Source organism: Ochotona curzoniae, unplaced genomic scaffold (assembly GCF_017591425.1).
Source record: "Ochotona curzoniae isolate NIBS_2020 unplaced genomic scaffold, NIBS_Ocur_1.0 scaffold_4506, whole genome shotgun sequence".
NCBI lineage: Eukaryota > Metazoa > Chordata > Mammalia > Lagomorpha > Ochotonidae > Ochotona > Ochotona curzoniae.
The window spans coordinates 17,994,348-18,013,970 of record NW_024467119.1 but is presented as its reverse complement, the minus strand read 5'-3'; the positions used below and the strand labels follow the sequence as shown (position 1 = coordinate 18,013,970).

Sequence of the window (19,623 nt, the reverse complement as noted above, 5' to 3'; positions counted from 1 at the left end):
CTTTTTAAAACATAATGTATCTCTTGCCTTTAATCCCTCATAAGTAGTTTTATCTAAACTGAAGCATGTAACTATTTGAAAGTAGAAATGTGTATAATGTGTATTTCAGTTAAGGTGTTTCATGCAGTTGTTTCATATTTATACTCCTGGTTCCTAATTTACAAGTAGACTAAAATGTTTATGAGACAGTTGGGATTTTCATGAATATTAACTCTCTTTAACATAAATATCTATAGCATGCCTGGGCACTCAGAGTATTGTAGATGGAATATTCTGGGTGCTGGATTTTAAAGTCTTTGCCTGTGTCAAGGATTTTGATATGATGAATTTCTAGGGAATAAAGAGTACAGCTTCATACTTTGATAGTTCAGGTGGCCTACGGTTGACTTTAGTATTATGTTAATAAGTTTAATGATGTAAGTTATATATAATTAGTTTTAAAACTTGTAAGTACAAATTTTTGAAAAACATTTCTTACTAATATTACTCATTTGTGGTTTAGGACACCTAGAGATGGTGCGATTTCTTTTGGAAGCTGGCGCTGATCAAGAGCATAAAACAGATGAAATGCACACTGCTCTGATGGAGGCTTGCATGGTAAGATCTGTGAAATGAATACACAAATTGCATTCAGGTATTACAACCTGTATGTAAGGAGAGCCTATTTTTGAAGCTACAATGATTCTGTTTCTAATAACCTTATAGTGGAGCGTAAGCTGAGCTGATTTGATTGAATTTTCACAAAAAATTGTGTATTAATTTTCATTAGTTACTTCCTGAAGCTTTGCATTGCCCCCTGCATTTTCTAGTCTTACATAACACTACAAAAGTGACTTTTAAAGAGGTTGGTTAGGCATATAAAAATGAGAATATAGTAATCCACTGAAACTACACACAGTGCTAAGCATATAATGTGCCACACCAGTGAAGTAAAGAAAGAAATACAGTATTTTTTGTTATATAATTATTTTCTTTATTGCATGCCAAGTATTTGCTTTTAAGTTTTTCTTTGAAGCTCTTTTTTTGCCTGTAAAATGAAGGTATCTTTCTCTGCAGTTGTTTTGAAGCTAAAATGAGATGATGTTTGTAAAACCATCAGTGATATAAATAATAACAGTGTAAGAATTCCCTTCATGAAAGAAATTTTTTATTTATAATGCCATAACAGAGAAATAGCCTAGTTGTAGATTAAGAAATTAAAATTGAATATTTTATAGATTTGACCAGAATACACTGGAAGTAAATGTTATAACTAAATGAAAGATACAAGTTAGGACAGCTACTTGGAAGCCTTACTAAACAATTGTGCTTTGAACTTCACTTTACAAGCAATGAAGATGTAAACTCTCCAGGGAGGAAGACAACAAAATGACTATAGTAATAAGATGATGGAGTTGGACAGTGTGAAAAATAGAGGCAAAAATTTACATAATGTGTTCAAAAGAAAGTAAAGTGATTCTGCAGGAGTCATATAAGGGAAAAAATAGAATATCAAGGAGAGAAAAAGGTGAACTAGACCCTTGGAATCTCAAATCTTGGACAATCTGTGAGAATGAATGACCACTGTAGGGTAGAGAAGATACAAGAGAGCCTGACAGGGTAGCCTAGTAGCTATAGTGGTTGCCTTGCACGCACTAGGATCTCATAGGTACGCTGGTTCTAATGGTGGTGGCCCCGCTTCCTGTCCAGTTCCCTGCTTATGTCCAGGGAAAGCAGTCCAGGATGGCCCGAAGCCTTGGGACTCTGCACCTCATGGGAGACCCACAAGAGGCTCCTGGCTTCTAGTGGGCTCAGCTCTGGCCATTGTGGCCACTTCGGGAGTGAATCAGTGAACGGGAGATCTACCACTCTGTCTTTCCTCCTCTTAATATATCTGACTTTACAATAAAAATAAATATGTCTTTAAAATAAAAAAAGCTTTTTTCTGACTTTTGACTGGCATTTAAACGATGAACAACAAAGAAGGTACTACTGGATATCCATTGTGTCCCTAACATTTCATGCATCTTCCCCAACTGAGAAAAGTGTTTCATTTTTCTTACTCTGCCTAATCATGAGTTGCTCCTCCTTTTTATTAAGATCCTATCTGTCTCTATGTTTTTAAAGTTTGCAGCATGCAGTATCTCTGATTTTTTTCCAGAGATTTACTTATTTTTCTTGAAAAGTCAGTCATCTAGGGAGAAGGAGAGATGGAGAGAAAGATCGTCCATTTGCTGGCTCATTCCCCAAGTGGCCGCCATGGCTGGAGCTGAGCTGATCCGTAGCCAGGAGCTTCCTCCAGGTCTCCCATAGGGATGCAGGGTTTCAAGGCTTTGGGCCATTCTCTATTGCCTTCCCAGGCCACAAGCAGGGAGCTGGAAGGGAAGTAGAACAGTTGGGATACAAACCAGCACCCACATGGAGTCCTGGTGCATGCAAAGTGATCACTTTAGGCACTAGGCTTTTGTGCCAGACCCATAGCATGCATTGTTTTTAATAACTTAAAATAGTTTTTGAACACTGGTCTTAAAGTAGTCTGATTTCTTTCCTTATCATTAATCTGCTTGATTGAAGGTATGATTTTTCTTCATGCTTTATATCCTCAATTTTTATTTATTCAGTACTAAAGGAATGTATGCAGTACATGATAATTACAATTAAACTATTAAATGTAGATGGTTTAAGTCTTATTTGAATGGAAATCAGTAGGTGTCATTGGTATAAATTGAGAAATATTCAGATTATAAATACTGTTTGCAATGATACTGATTCAATTTTTTGTTGCATTGTGATTAGGACGGCCATGTTGAAGTAGCTAGGTTACTTCTTGACAGTGGTGCCCAAGTGAACATGCCTGCTGATTCATTTGAATCACCATTGACTTTGGCTGCATGTGGTGGGCATGTGGAACTTGCGGCTTTACTTATTGAAAGAGGAGCGAGCCTGGAGGAGGTCAATGATGAAGGTTATACACCATTGATGGAAGCTGCTCGAGAAGGACATGAGGAAATGGTGGCATTGCTTCTAGGCCAAGGTAACCTTATCCGTCAGGACACTCCATTGTAATATCTGTGAGCTGTAATAAAATTTTAAGAAGTTGAATGTTTGTATTTTATCTTTGTGTTAGATATGTAATGAAATATTGTCTCTAAAGTAATGTTTGCTGTGAAATGTTGCCTATATTTTCTTAAACAGAATCAGAGTCATTATGAGCTGTGTGAACTAACAAACAGAACAGAGATTGGCATAGTCTTTCGGATGACGTTGGAAAGTATTTGAGACTCAGTGTTTTTGAAAGAAAATATAATGAGGGAGTTCCACTGGGATCATGTGCTGCATCTTAATAAGTAATTTAAAGATCTAGTGTTTCAGCTAACAAAATAGGAAATCCTCATGGCACATACTAACTTGATGAGAGGGCAGCAGTGTACAATGCAAATCATCAGAGCTCAAAATATAAGGAACTTGCCTTTTGAGAAAATTTGCTGCGTTGAGCATTGGCAGTATGCATATGCATAGGCAGAGTTAAAATTCATCTCTAATCTCAGTAATGGTAGCCTCTTTTTTCTTCTAGTAGTAAGATTTACTCTCTAAATAAATTCTGAATAAGTATACGAAGAATGGCACTTGTGAAAAATATTATTAGAGATACTATTGAGACAAATAAGTTTTGGATCGGAGTTCTTAGGTTTGAAGCACAACTCCAGTGCTTCTGATTTTGTAACTTTAGGCAAATTTCTACCCTTCTGTGGCTTAGTTTTCTGATTTGTAGTGCTGGTATGAAAGTTAATATATGCATGTAACCCTCTGGAACAGTGCTTGTCATGTATTGCCTGCTCAAAGTTAGCTATGGAGATGGTGATAGTAACGATAATAATGTTGTGAACTTGTTCAGATTAATTAAGCCTCAATTCCCTTAGTTTAAAATGAAGCCAATAGCAATAATGCATAGAAAAGTGTGTAACATGTATTGAGTTTTGCCTGGAAAATGGTACAGATCTTCTTTTTTCTGTGCTCTTTATCCATTGATTTGTACTTTTTGCCTGAATAATACACCGGCGGTATACATCAGTTGCATAATAATGGGTGTAGTTTTAGTGAGTTGTGTGTTTTTTTCCCTCACTGCCTCAGGAGTATAGAGGTAGTTTCTTATTTAGTGTAGTAATATAGGTGTGTTTTAAATCCGAGATACATTTTATTAAGCTTTGAAGCGTCTGTCAGGTTTGTTTTGGAATAAGTTAATAAATTTCTTTAATAATTCAAATCTTTATTTTAGGAGCAAATATCAATGCACAGACGGAAGAAACTCAAGAAACTGCCTTGACTCTGGCTTGCTGTGGAGGCTTTCTGGAAGTGGCAGACTTTTTAATTAAGGCAGGAGCTGATATAGAACTAGGGTGTTCGACTCCTTTAATGGAAGCCGCTCAAGAGGGTCATTTGGAGTTGGTTAAATATTTATTAGCTGCAGGTAGGCATTTTTACATTTGGTTTTGTAAAAGTTTTTTTTTTTAATAAGTTTTATTAGACTTTTCTATGATTAAGTTTTTCTATGATACATTTTGCAAAGTCATTGAAACCAGTTTCCATGATACAATAATAACAAATGTGTATTTTTTTAAGAGCCATGTTATGAGTAATTCATACCATTTGAAGTATTTTAAGTGTTAATTTAAGTGGTCTAGAAAAAAAGTTTTTGCTTTTGAATATGCTGAGAGTATTTTTTATATTGGTAGAAATGGATATGATTATTTAGTCTAATTTGAGATTTCAGGTATTTAGAAGGAATTTTTATGTCCATTATTATGTCTTGAGGTTCTTCACTAATTGTGAACTATTTGTTAACACCGCTACAGGAGCTAATGTCCATGCAACAACAGCAACTGGGGATACAGCACTAACATATGCCTGTGAAAATGGTCATACTGACGTGGCGGATGTTTTACTTCAGGCAGGAGCAGATCTGGTAAGCCATATCACCTTTTCCGTCATTTTCAATCTTTAGATAAATTGAACCACTAAAGATTCTAAGCAAAAGGCATTTCTTAATTTACAATTTTTAAAATCTTTTTACCATTTCTTCTCATTTATATTTTTTTCTACACTTGTTTTTCTTGTTAATAGAACTATCTAGTCTACTCTCTCTTAGGTGTTTACTTAGCTATTTCTAGAAGCTTTGCTAATCTAACACAGAAAGACAAATGTGATTGAATAGTATCTCTAAATAGCTTAGGAAATATGTTGGACTTTTAATGTTCACAGCATCATTAAACAGTATATTTAGAAAGTAGAAGTACGTAACAAGCATTTTTCTTCAGATAGTTAAAAGGAATAATAAATCAATAAATAAATACAGATGGTATTGAAAGATAGATTGTAGAGAGATGTCATAGGAAGACTACTGGGAGGAAAGAAGCTCAGAAACAGCTGAGATACTATCTTTTCAACTGAGTAAAATGTAGAAAGCCTCAATATGGAGGCCCAAGCTGTGGTACAGTGGGTTAAGCCTGGAATGCCTGGATCCCAAACCCCTTTAGCCCCCTCCCCCAACATCCCCATCCTGCTCACTCCCTCTCCTCCACCCTGCCATCAATACAATTGTGATAGCAGTGGCAGTGGTGTAACCTTTGCTGGCAATCTTTCACTGTGGCACAGTGGGTTCTCCGCCCCTTTTCCTCCAGATTAAAAAAAAATTCAAATAGGCAGCTATGCTGGCACACTGGTATAGTTAACAGAGTTGGCATTAACCATGCCCAGAATGCCTACCAGCTATTGGCTGCTTTTTTTCCCAGTGGTATGAAATTTGCCTAGATGCAAGGCGACCTAGGCAGTTCCCACAGCTGGAGAGAATGTGCTTCTAATTTGAGATTTTCGATTTTCTTTAAAGCATATTATTGAATGTAGTTAGATGAAATTAATCCAATTGTTTTAATTTTGACTTATGAAATATTGTTCACTAACAAATATGAAACAAACCTATTTTTTGAATAGGAACATGAATCTGAAGGTGGAAGAACTCCTTTAATGAAAGCTGCAAGAGCTGGTCATGTTTGTACTGTTCAGTTCTTAATTAGTAAAGGTAGGTTAACATGCAGCATTAAGACACTTAGATTGAAGGTGATTATCCCTGAGGTAAATGGTGTTAAGTGTCTTATCACTTGGGGAAAGGCTACTGCTGAAATGAACAGATAGTTGGTAAACATCTTAGAATGCACAGAGCAGTTTCAGATTACAAAAGAACTATCATACCAAACACCGTACTTGTTGAAAAGCATTTCTTTTAGAAAAAAATAAGTCTTTATATAATTCAGAATTTTCTTAAAATTTGAAGTTTTGTCTTGTTTGCGTTACTGAGAGAGTTGTTTCGTAATATTTTCATGAGCCTAAATTCTTTTCATAAAGTATAAGGTGGTAGTTATAAAAGTAACACAAGAATACTCACAGTTGAAATGTAATGATTGTGGCAAAATGCATGAAGATTTTCATTTGTGGTCAGGAATTCTAGTATGAATAAAAAGGCCTAATGACCAAATTAGCATGTTATTCTTTCCTATTGATTACTGCTTAAGTATTAACAGCATGAAGCCAAATTAAACTATTTTTCTTGTACAATTCATCAGATTCTTCAAGTATGGGAATAATTTCCTTGTTCACATTTATAAAAGACTATCAGTATAGGCCATATGCAATAAAGAAAACCATATTCTTTCTATGGAAAATACTGGAGAAATCATAAGTTTGTAACTGAATAATTAAAATAAGTCTTAAGGTTCCAATTATTTTAGATGTCTTTACGTTTTGTCACATATTAAACTGTAGATTCATGTACATAATCAGCATGCCTTTTTTTCTTTGATTCATTTAATGACTGGTTCTAGTTCTGCTATTTTAGATGAATTTTATATATTACCTATTCAAATCAGAGGTATATTCACATTTGAGAATATAATTGTGCCTATTTGATAATTTTTTCTTTGAAAAAAATAAAACAGTTGGAGCTCTTTTTATTCTGCATTAGTTCTCTGCGTGTCAGCCCACAGAAGAGTGTTTTGTTTCTGTTGATTTTCAGTCATACTTTCTACTGATTAAAGAACAAATAATTTTTTAATTCAGTGCTTATATTAGGAGTGGTACATAGTTTTATTATTTACTGATATATACTGAAATATTTATGTATGAAGTTATATCATGTTTGAGATTTGCTGTCACATTCAAGATGGGAGAGGAGAGTTGAAGTGGGTACATATTAAACAAGATTTTTAAAATCATGTGGAGCTTTGTTGGACTATACTTTGATTCATTGATTTGTCATAACTTTAAGAAAAACAGTCAACCAATGTGATTTTATTCTTGGTCTATTTTAGGAGCGAATGTAAATAGAACCACGGCTAATAATGATCATACTGTACTATCCCTGGCTTGTGCAGGGGGTCATCTGGCAGTGGTTGAACTACTCTTAGCTCATGGGGCAGACCCTACCCATCGATTAAAAGTAGGTAAATCTCAGATATTTCAGGCAGAATTCTGAATTCTTTAGTTTATGTTGTGCAATGTTATTATCAAGTTCAGTTTTTAATGGCATTCTTTTTAGCCTGTGATTCTGATGTGTCTGAGATCTCAGAACTGCACATTTATCTTCCTAAATGATTCTGCAATCAAACTTTTTACTCTTTCCCTCTTCCATTCTGATTTCTTTTAGGATGGATCAACTATGTTGATAGAAGCAGCAAAAGGTGGCCATACAAGTGTGGTTTGCTATCTTTTGGATTATCCTAATAATTTGCTTTCAGCCCCTCCACCGGATGTCACTCAGTTAACCCCCCCTTCCCACGATTTGAATCGGGTAAGACTGAAAGTAAAAGCATTTATTCCAAAAGCATTTATTCCACACTGTTTTGCTAATAGTTTTAGTTCAAACTAGCTTGTGTATTTTTTATTGTAATAATAAAGTTCTTTTGACAGAAAAGTAGTTGATATAGTTAATGAACATGTGGTATGATTTTATATTCATAATGATTCTTTTTTTAAGTTTTCTTAGTAAGTTCAGAGCAACAACTTGAATTCAAAGCACATCAAAAAATGATACAGTAAATAATTGAATGTCCATCTATTTTAACAAAATATGTCATTGTTTGAGATGACATTTTAAAAATATTTTGAATAAGTATGTAACTTATGCTTTATTTAAATCACATTATTTTATGAGTTGTGAATGAAAAAGAAGAAATGAACAGTTAATGTCTTTTGCCTTAGGCTCCTCGTGTACCAGTTCAAGCACTGCCTATGGTTGTCCCCCCTCAGGAGCCTGACAAACCACCTGCCAACGTTGCCACTACTCTGCCCATCCGGAATAAAGGTCAGTTATACTTCCAAAGACCGTTTTTTATATGCTTTCTGGGTAAAATAAAAATTAACGAGAAGTTAGCCATTTTAAATTATTATTCCACAAAACAATTTTACTGAGTTGTCATAAAGAGTGTTTTTATCAGTGAAAACATGTTTTTGGGAGAGAAGATGGCTGATAACACTAATTTGTGCTAGAATTAGAGGTAGTAACTGAAAAAATCAGATGCTCATCTTTGCAATTCTGGTTAGCCATGATTTCCTCTAATTTTATTCATATAAAATGTTAAGCTGGGTGTAGTTGAGTAACATTTTTGTATTTTGCTTCAGTCTCTGTAGTAATATTAGGCCTAAGATTAACAAGTTGAATCAAAAAAAAAAAAAACAAGTTGGATCAAATACTAAAATTTATTCTTGAGTGACTGTTTTCACAAAGTTATATTTGGGATACCTTTTCTCTACCAGTGATTCTTAAGCTATGTCAGATATGTTTATTTCTCTAGAACTTTGAGGTCCATATTTGATTTGTGGATGTTACGCCATGCCTGTTTTTAAGTTATGTCCCCTATCATTATAGCTACCAGTTAGAAATAGTTTCTCTTTTAACAAGTTTCCTTGAAGAACAAGTGCAGTTTTTATTTTATTTTATTTTTGTTTTGTTTTTGGCTACCAATATTCTTTTAACAACAAGAATGCTAAGTATTTTCACCAGTTCTTTTCAGTCACTATTACCAATCTAGAGCCCTGGCACCTTTTTCATTTGGTACAGTGAATTCATTATTTACTGTGCCTATAGCCAGATCAGTTTATCCACCTGGCTGTCAGAAGATGCAGTGGATGGCATAGCCCAACATCTTTTCTTTCAGGGAATCTGACTCCCACTTGTCCACTGGCCAGGTAGCTGTGTGAATATGTGAATTTATAGCTTACCTTTATCAGTCTTGAAGATGATAGGTCCCAACAAAGAGGTACATTTTAGTTGGATTTTGATTATTTGGTACTCCTCGGTGGTTTGGGTACTCCTTTGTGTGTATGTGTGTGTGTTTAAAAGGCAGACTATTAAATGTGGAAAAATCTTGACTTAGAGGTCTAAGTTTTACCTTCACCTTTAAATTAATATAATTTTTCTGTTCTGATAAGTTTTTACATCTTTATGACCATATGAAATATCTACACATAGCCTTAGATTTTACTTTAATTGCACCACTTAGGTATCACAAACCTGCATCCCTCTATTGTCTTAATTTTAGCCATGTGATGGTTTTTAAATTCTGAAATTGACTTCCAGAGTTTACTCTATGCACATAAAATACATACATTTTATATTTATGATGAAGAAGGTGTATTTATTTTTAACTCCTTGACAGTGCATTTTCACCTTCTGTGGATATGATAGTTGGGTGCATAACTGTTGGCACTTAAACCTCCCAACAGTAACTCTGTAATGAGGATGCCATTCATGTGCACTTCTGAGGGGGTTTCTTTTTCACACAGCTGCTTCTAAACAAAAGTCCAGCAGCCATTTGCCAGCAAACAGCCAGGATGTACAGGGTTACATCACCAATCAGTCTCCAGAGAGCATTGTAGAAGAGGCTCAGGGAAAGTTAACAGAACTGGAACAGAGAATAAAAGAAGCCATAGAAAAGAACGCACAGCTGCAATCCTTGGAACTGGCTCATGCTGACCAACTTACCAAGGAGAAGATTGAGGAGCTCAACAAAACGAGGGAGGAACAAATTCAGAAGAAACAAAAGATTTTGGAGGAACTACAGAAAGTAGAACGAGAGTTACAACTGAAAACTCAGCAACAGCTAAAAAAGCAGTATCTAGAGGTTAAAGCTCAAAGAATTCAACTTCAACAACAACAGCAACAGTCTTGCCAACATCTGGGACTACTAACTCCTGTTGGAGTTGGAGATCAGCTTTCGGAGGGAGACTATGCACGGTTACAGCAAGTGGATCCTGTTTTGCTTAAAGATGAACCCCAGCAAACTGCTGCTCAGATGGGTTTTGCACCAATCCAGCCTCTGGCGATGCCTCAAGCTTTGCCTCTGGCGGCAGGTTCCTTGCCTCCAGGGTCCATCGCAAATCTTACAGAACTGCAAGGAGTAATAGTTGGACAGCCAGTACTGGGACAAGCACAGTTGGCAGGGCTGGGGCAAGGAATTCTGACAGAAACACAACAAGGGTTAATGGTAGCCAGCCCTGCTCAGACCCTCAATGACACGCTGGATGACATCATGGCAGGTGGGTTTATATTATATATGAGCAGGTATCAAATATGATTTGCTTAAGGCGAGTAAGAGTGTGCCAGAGTTTTTTTTGTTTTGTTTTGGTTTTTGGTTTTATTTTTTTGCCGTTACCCAACTTGAGAACTATTTTTGGACTCCTGACCCATGTATATCTTTAGAAGTGTTAGTTCAATCTCAGAAGTTCTCAGATGGAAACAGGTTGAATTAAAGAGAAGCTCATTCATTATGCATCACAGAAGCTTCTAAGTTAGGTGGACAGGCTGGGAATCCAGGTTTTTCAGTGGGCGGGGGTTGATGTTTGATTTTTGCTTTTGTTTTGTTTTATTCCCTATTTAAGTTCAAAATACTAAGATTTAATTTTGGCTTTTTTTGCTTCTGTATTCACATCAATAAACTGAAAATTTGCCAACAATTGAATTGCAGAAGTGATAGAACACATCAGTAAGCTTATTTGTGAATAGATATACTTTATATCCATAATGGATCAAACTTCAAACTTGATGGATATTTAAAAAAAAAAAAACCTTAATCATCTTTGCATGAATAAAAACACCAAGCCATGTAGTTTTTGATTATACTGTATGTCAGTGATTTTATTCCTTGTGAATGTTAGTGTGCAGTCTCCTTCTAACTGTATTATGGGGAATCGTGGTCCTCAGTATCATAAATAATTTCAAATGTACAGTCAGACATTTTATTCCATTATATTTACATTTAATTTCATTGAAAAGAAGAAATACTCTAGAGATTGCTTTAAATACTTGTTATTTGGGTACTTTCTCGCTTCCTAAGAGAGCAGCAGAATGAAGTTTGATAGGATTATAGGCAGTTGTATATGCTATGCTGAGAATAATAATTCACTTAATTAAAGAAGAAGTTATCTGTAAGGCTAAGGAAAGAACAAAAGAAATGAATACTTGAATTTTTATTATTTTTCATTCATGATTTATACATAGAGTGATTTTCATTTTAATCTAAAAATGTTTTAATGAAAAAACACATTTTGTGATGAGATTATACAACGCTTAAATTTTTGCCTTCTAAAAAAATAAAATTGGATTGTATAATGCGAACATTTTTAGTTAATACTTAGAAGCTAATAAATCAAATAATGAAGCAGATTTAATGCCTAAAAATTGCTCTGAAGTTTTCTAGTCCTCAGTAATAATACAAGAAATGAAGATCTATGCTAATGTTAACTTTTTAGTAATTAAATGGGGGAAAATGTTAATCATAATAGGAACTGTTAACATGTCAATATTAATGAGCATGAAGTTTTTCTGCCAATTTGAAAATCACAGCTGATTGCCACTAGCTGATTGTTACAATAAACAGGGACGTAATTTTTAAAATTTTAAGTATTCTGTAAAATTTGGAGTACAGCAACCACAAATTTCAAATTTGATGCATTGTTAGTAATTTAGAGCAGAATAGTGTCCTCTGTATTTCAGCCAGACTCTACCAAAAGACATTGCAATGAAGAGTGGACATCCAGTGACTGCTAAGGCTTTCTTGATGTGCTATCAGAATTCACCTGATTTGCCTAGGCATAGTTTTCAGCAGTGATTTACCAGTTGCACAACTTTTTTATGCTGCTCAGAATTATCAGTTTTATAAGTAGCTTATCTATTGATTTGTATCCCAAACAAAAACATTTTCAATTATTTCATATAAAAAATTTTCAGATTATGACAAATACTTGTCACACTATAAAATTATTTCCTTTTTTATTGTGTTTAATCATTTGGAGAGAGAAGAGATAGCAAAGTTAAGGAAGAACAAGACTGAAGCACCATGTCCAGCTCCCTGCTTGCAGCGCCTCTGGCCTCCCTCGCACTTACATGCCGCACATACACATACAGTGCTCTCTTTAGAAGCCTTATTGACGTTTCTGGGACAGTCCTTTTAGTTGACTAATTATCGTTTCTGCTGCCTTCCCCCGACCTTTTTAATGTTTCTTAAGGTATTAAAATTTCATTAGGGTTGTAGTGTTCTCTCCTTACCTCTGGCACCTCCAATTTAGCTTCTGTTCCTCACTCCTTAGTCCCCATTCATTGTGCTGGTCTCCTAAGATTTTGCTATTTTCTCTAGTGCTGGGTTGGCCAAAGTCTTCTGCCTTTTCCATTCTCCATACTTGCACAGCAAAATCAGTTTCCTATTGAACCTGTCTTAATCTTTCTTTGCTGTGGTCTCACATTCCCTTTTTCGTAACCTGGTAAAACCTACTAAGCATGTGATTCTTCCTTTCTAAATGTAATTCTAAAATGAACCTCCTAAAATGAAGGTCTGTTTGAGAGTTCCTTCATGTATATACATACTTATATTTGTTAATCTTAACTGTGGAGAATGGATGAGCAATGGGCACATGAGTGAAACAGTATTATGCATACCCCAAAGTGAATGAAATCAATTAGTTTTTCCTATCTCCTTTTTTGTGAGGTAAGAAGAAATCCAATTTGAGCAAAAACTAAGAAAACTAATTTTTGTAGGCTCTTGAAATTATTTTAGGTGCAATGTGCTTTGTAATTTAATCATTTAATGATAAAATTTGTGGCTTTTTTTTTTTTTTTTTTTTTTTTTTTTTTTTAACCTGTTTAGTGTCATGACATGAAAATCAGTGATTTGGACAGACTGGTGTTAATCTGTTCAAGCCACTTCTTGTATTTAGGAATACCATTTGTAAAACTTCAAAGGAGATATGGAATCTTTTAAGAACAATACATTTTATTATTATGTGAAGCATATCTAGAATATGTACATTGAAATTATGCAAAGCTATCATTATGGAATAATAGCGAGATCAACAGGTGATCAATTTAACATATTAGTACATGCCCTTTCCTATTGCTCTGGATGTTTAAGGCTTTAAGCACTGTTTCGTTATGTTCTGTTTTGTTTTGTTTCCTCTTTCATTTTTCTTTGGCTTTTAAGTGAAATTTAAAACTGTATAATTACAGAATGTGTGTTGCTATCATGTATAGTGTATGTTTGTGCCTAAACTAAGGATTTTGTAAAGTAGATTTCCTGATTGATAATCATGTTTATAATTGTTACAGTAAGATCAATTTCAGTTTTATTCTTGACAGGATCATAATTACTTTTGCCTGGTTTCAAATCCAGTTGTGAATCATGTTTGTTTTATGTCTGATGTAGTTAATAAGTTGGTAACATGCATCCACACTACTGTTGACCACTCAGATCAAGCCTTAACTTTAATACCGTAGCATGTGTAATAAGGGAGTGAAAAGAAATGTTCAGTGTTAACCCCAGAAGCATGTCAATGAGGGGATAAAGTACCCTCACCTGAATCTGCAGTATATCTTGTGTTACTATCAAATATTGACCTAACCTTTATTCAACTACATGTTTGGGTGAAATTAATAGCACAGCAGAATCCAACTCGGAAGAAACAACAGTAATCATATATGAAGGATGATTATCTACAAATCTTTATTCTAATTTTTATATTTCATGCTCATAAATCAGTGAGATTGTTGGATGGACCTAGTGAGGCATTTTACCCCACTCAGAGTCATTTTTTATAGGAGGAGCTAGTCTCCTGTCAGAGTTTTTTCATTTGAATATACTGTGATATCGAAAAGCAGAATGCAGACTATTAGTACAACCCTGAATAGTTAGTAAAAAAAAAAAGTATTTCAGTTGGTTGAGTAGTGAAGTTATTCCCTCCCAGTGATATTATTTTTATTAGTTCTAGAATAGAAGGTATGAAATTGCCAAGTAAGAACCCTGTTTTTCCCCTCTAGTCTTGAGTATTTTGCCTTTATTTCCTTTCTAGTTTAGAAGATATAATAGGTAACTCTCCATTGGCATTTATATTTAATTTTAATGTGTAAAAATATTTTTGCTTCCAGGGTTATTTTGAATTGAGTTTTTATGACTGCATATCATATGCTGGGAATTTGTTTTCAGGTGGATTGTTAATAATAAAAAATGGGTAACTTTAAGTATACATTTCTAATTAGACTCTTAAACAGTCAGAAATAACCAGAAATATGAGCTAATAGTGCTATGGTAGTATTTCTGTAGACATTTTCATTTTAAAAAATCCTTAACTTTGTCCTAGTAAACTGTTTCTTGATAGTACCTAACAGTGTTTCATCCTTATTAAGTGCAGTTATTTTGTTCAACAGCAGTCAGTGGAAGAGCATCAGCTATGTCAAACACTCCTACCCACAGTATCGCTGCTTCCATTTCCCAACCTCAGACTCCAACTCCAAGTCCTATCATCTCTCCTTCAGCCATGCTGCCTATCTACCCTGCCATTGATATTGATGCACAGGTAAGCTCAAGAGAGTCCTTGGGAGGGCTGCTTTCGGATTTGAACCATGTTTAGAGCATTTTGCATCAGTATGGAAACTTAAACAGCTACAAATAAAGCCCACGTTTTTAAAATAAAATAACGAATTCAGATGATTTCTGATAATTATGTAATGATCTGCTTTCCAAGTACATGGAAAGAAAGAAAATTAGTGCCTGTTTCCTTCCAATATTAGAAGATACACTTTAAATTATGAGGGTGCTTGAAAAAATTTCATGGAAAATAAAATTAGAAGGTAAGTTTAATTTGGTGCAAAAAATTCGTGAAATCCTTGCAGTTATTTCAGACTGCATTTTCCCATGAGTATTTGAAGACCTGTTAGACAATATGGATTACATGTAAAAGAAAAATAGTTCTAACTTTGGCAGATTTGGTATTTTTTGTAAATCATATGCATATATATATATATCGTGTCTGAAAATTCTGATCTTACCAATTGAAATCCATACTGACAATTTATATGTCAGCACTATTTTATGTCTTCAGAATCTCTGGATGAATCCGTAGGATAAGGCTAGAGACAGTGTTTTAGGGTTAGATATCGTGAAAGCTTGTGAGTAAACCTTTTCTTAAAAATAGATAAGTTATCATGAAATCTTAGGGCCATGTGAAGTTGGAGGAAACAGCATGTGGTTTGTTCTGATAAAAGAGATACAGCTTAGAAGACTGCTGAGTACGTTGAGTGTGTGGCCTTTAGCATTGAGTAACATTTATAGTTCAGGTACTATTTGCATTTTAATAAGATACTAGGTGAGAGCATATACTTTATATATAAACATGTTAGTTTTTGTATAAGGCTGAATTCCTGGAAATGAATGAGTGAGAGGGAGAGAGGGAGAGAGAGAGAGAGAGAGAGAGAGAGAGAGAGTGAGTGTGTTAGAACCTCCAGGCTGTGTGTGTACTCTTACCTGTTAAGTCTTGGGGCAGGTGCTTGGCCTAGGAATTGAGCTACCACCTGTGATGCCCTGGTCTCACAGTAGTGTTCCTTGGATTCTTGTTTAGTCTCCGCTTTTTTTTTTTTTTTTAAGATTTATTTTGTTTATTTATTTATTTATTTATTTATTGGGAAGTCAGATATACAGAGAGGAGGAGAGGCAGAGAGGAAGATATTTCGTCCAATGATTCACTCCCCAAGTGAGCGCAATGGCCGGTGCTATGCCAATCCAAAGCCAAGATCCAGGAGCTTCTTCGGGTATCCCACACGGGTGCAAGGTCCCAAAGCTTTGGGCCGTCCTCGACTGCTTTCCCAAGCCACAAGCAGGGAGCTGGATGGGAAGTGGAGCTGCAACACTGGGTCCTAGTCTCCATTTTTCAACTCCACTTCTGACTGAGGCACTTCAGCTTGCTCTAGGAGACAGCAGAGGATGACTCAAGCAAATGAGTTCCTTTGCCACTGTTTCTCTTTGTCTGGCTGTCTTACCCATAGATTACCTAAATAAGAAAAAATTTAACATGTCTCCTCTTCATTAAAACATTTCTTGGTTAACATTTTAAAAGGGATTTTTTTGTGATTCCAGTAGCCATTCACTGTTAAAGAACCAACTACTTTGTTCATGGTTTGTAAAAATTTGTTTCAGATTCATTCTTGTCCTGTGGCCTTCATGTATTTCTAAGCTGCTTGTTTTTATTCTCAAACTCCTAAAGACTTCTTGAACCCAGAATAATTTAATCTGGTACAGTACAAAAACGGGAAAAAATAAGTATGTAGTTTTGCCTTTTTCTGTTTTTAATAATTAGGATATTTCCATTATCTTTTAAAAAGAATGGAGTTTAACCTGTCATCACAACTGCAGTTGTAGAGTTTATGAGAGTTTTAATAGTCTGCAAATAATTTGGGTATTTTAATCTATTTCTGCCTATTTTGCATTACCAAAAATAGTTTTGTCACAATAACTTAAGAAATGAAGGAGGGTGGGAAAAAAATAGTTAAAAGGCTTATTTAAAATAATACCATTAAAGCATTCTCGTTAAAATGCATGCATTGTATTCATGGGGACTAGTTTCAGGTAGCTTAATGGTTCCCCTGATTCAAGCATCCTACATTGCCATTTTTACTTTTGGTGGCTACTTGTGACCTGACTGGTGTGGAGAATGATAGGTTTAGAATTGTAAAGGTTAAAGAGATCTGAAAAAGTTAAGCTTTTTAAATCGTAATGCTTTCTAAAGTAATATAATTAACGGACTTCCTTTTTCATAAACAGTTGAAATAACGCTTTTTTTCCCCTTAATACAGAGTAGCTCCTTGAACCTTCCCTTTTCCTTCACTATTCCCATGTATCTAGTGATCCCATCTTGGGGTTTTTTCCCACACTTTAAACTACTGTTATAAAATAGGATAATTATATGTTCTTAATAAGCCAGAATTCATGCATAAGTTGTCCAAAATATGTTTGTAGCCCTCTCCCAGTAAGCTAAATTTGCCTTGTGAAGTAAGCTCTTAGTCAACAGAGCAGGTATTTTTGTTGTTGTTGTTTTTTAAACTTTGTCAACCACAGAGTACCTAAAAGAGTGCTTTGAGTATAAAAGTTACTTTTTAAGTATCAATTTGATTTTTGTAATGTAAGAAAACAGAACATGTTATTGATCCAGAAAATTTCACAAGGTTTTTTCAAAATTTATATGTCTTCTCTATTTAAGATCACCATAGCTTTCAGAGTCACTTTTTATCTCCTGGAAGAACTTCACAAATCTCATAAACATCATAATGTTGCTTCTTCTATTGATTGCGTATGCACTAATATATAAAGAGGATGCAAAACAAAATACATTTAACATATTCACCTCAATTTGCTGTGCCTTAAGAAGCTTTTGAAACCAGAAGAGCCTCTTGGTTTTTTAAAACCCAACTGTACCAGGGACTAGGTTGTATAGTCAGAGAGCTATTTCTCTGGGGCTTTATTTGCTTTTCTCTGAAATCGGACACATTAACTTTTTTTTATAAGCCTGAGTGAAGTCGGGCTATTCCAGTGTAAGCACTCATCTGAGTCTCCTGTGCTTCTCCATTGTTGTAGCTGGTGCATCTCTCCCTTGTGGCCAGCCCTGATCGCTGCAGGCTGCTGCTCTGCGCTCTGCCAGCCTCTTCTGCAGAGCAGCTTTGCGGTCTCCCTCTTCATCACTGACTAGTAGGCTTTTTCTTATTTCTTGACTCTTTATCAATTTTGTCTCTTGATTTTCATTTTTTTATAGTGGAATTTGATTTTTAGAATTATTTACATTCTGGGAGAATATGCATTTTCTGTATTTATTACATAAATGTGAACAAATAAAGATGATATGAATTTCATGTAGTTATTTGTGTATTAAATAGTTTTTGAATTTGTAACCCGTGATAGCTATTTATTCATTCATTTCGTCTAAGTGTTATAGGTTGTTTCATGGGTAAAACATCTCCACTAGGTAGGAATTACAAATATTAGGAAAGTTTCATTACCCTCCAAGAATGTGTATAGCTCCCTGAAGGTGATAAACTCTTTAGGCAGATCAGCGACAAATTGTATAATAGAGGTTACACATGTGAAAATGAAATTAGATACTTAGGGTAGCACTATCTAGTAGGAAATTAATATGAAACATACAATTTAAATTTTTATAGATACTTGAAACAAGAAGTAGAACTATATTGAAGAAAGGATTATGTTTCATTTAAATGTCATAGTATGAGACATAGTATGAGATTTTTTTTTAAAACTTTATGAGAAAAAGATATTATAATTTTACCTCATGCTAATAATCTTCAAAACAACGGGCATGACACACTTAGAGCTAAGCTAATCCCATCATCCTGGTTTTTGCAGGACTTGACACCAAAAATTTTCTGAGATATCTCTCAGTTAGAATTATCACTCTTTTTTTAAAAAAAAGATTTATTATTTTTTTATTGGAAAGGCGGATATACAGAGAGGAGAGACAGAGAGGAATATCTTCCATCCGATGATTCACTCCCCAAGTGAGCGCAACGGCCGATGCTGTGCCGATCCAAAGCCAGGAACCTCTTCCGGGTCTCCCGTGTGGGTGCAGGGTCCCAAAGCTTTGGGCCGTCCTTGACTGCTTTCCCGGGCCACAGGCAGGGAGCTGGATGGGAAGCGGGCTGCCGGGATAGAACTGGTGCCCATATGGGATCCTGGGCGTGCAAGGCAAGGACCTTAACCACTGCGCCACCGCGCCGCGCCCAAGGAATTATCACTCTTAAAATCAGTGCCAGTTTGGATTTAATTGGAGGTAGATGGTTTATATTTTGATTTGATAAAATATACTTTCAGAACAGTGGAATTAATGCACTCAAATTTAATTAAAATTAAAGAAAATTTGAAGCTTCACATTCGCCATTTTGAGGTATTGTTGTGTTGCTGTTATCTTTTATGTTACACATTTAGAGTACTTAAAATGATGAGGAAGTAGATCATTTATATACAGTATCACTTAAAGTGTGATAAGAGTACATACAGTGGTAGATTGCAAGTATTGAGTCATAATCATTTGTTCAGAGAAGTCAAATTGTGAAGGGTATTGTGTCCCAATTGTAATAGTCGTTGTCTTTTAAAATAAGCAGTGTCTCTTATAAATTTTTATTGTATAAATATTTGGGGGCTTTATTCTCAGAAGTAGCCAAGCTGCTTGGAAATTGTTTCCATTTTAAGGCTTGCTTTTCAACATTGTTAGGAGGTTCCAGAACAATTAATTTGGCCCAACTGCTGAGAATTGTGTTTGTTACCC

The 19,623-nt window shown here is 35.1% G+C and overlaps 1 protein-coding gene across 5 annotated transcripts in view; it reads left to right on the top strand.

Annotated features, from left to right (window-relative positions):
- The window catches only part of ANKRD17 (ankyrin repeat domain 17), a 160,587-nt gene that overhangs the window by 93,451 nt on the left and 47,513 nt on the right, over positions 1 to 19,623 (top strand). For 3 of the 5 annotated variants that reach the window (XM_040967473.1, XM_040967472.1, XM_040967474.1), the window contains 10 exons: positions 503 to 597; positions 2,776 to 3,013; positions 4,256 to 4,447; positions 4,833 to 4,942; positions 5,968 to 6,055; positions 7,341 to 7,468; positions 7,676 to 7,819; positions 8,230 to 8,332; positions 9,814 to 10,566; positions 14,723 to 14,871. In XM_040967473.1, coding sequence (XP_040823407.1) covers positions 503 to 597; positions 2,776 to 3,013; positions 4,256 to 4,447; positions 4,833 to 4,942; positions 5,968 to 6,055; positions 7,341 to 7,468; positions 7,676 to 7,819; positions 8,230 to 8,332; positions 9,814 to 10,566; positions 14,723 to 14,871 — 2,000 coding nt within the window. The remainder of the gene's footprint in view (positions 1 to 502; positions 598 to 2,775; positions 3,014 to 4,255; positions 4,448 to 4,832; positions 4,943 to 5,967; positions 6,056 to 7,340; positions 7,469 to 7,675; positions 7,820 to 8,229; positions 8,333 to 9,813; positions 10,567 to 14,722; positions 14,872 to 19,623) is intronic. The other 2 variants (XM_040967477.1, XM_040967475.1) reach the window with 1 other exon arrangement.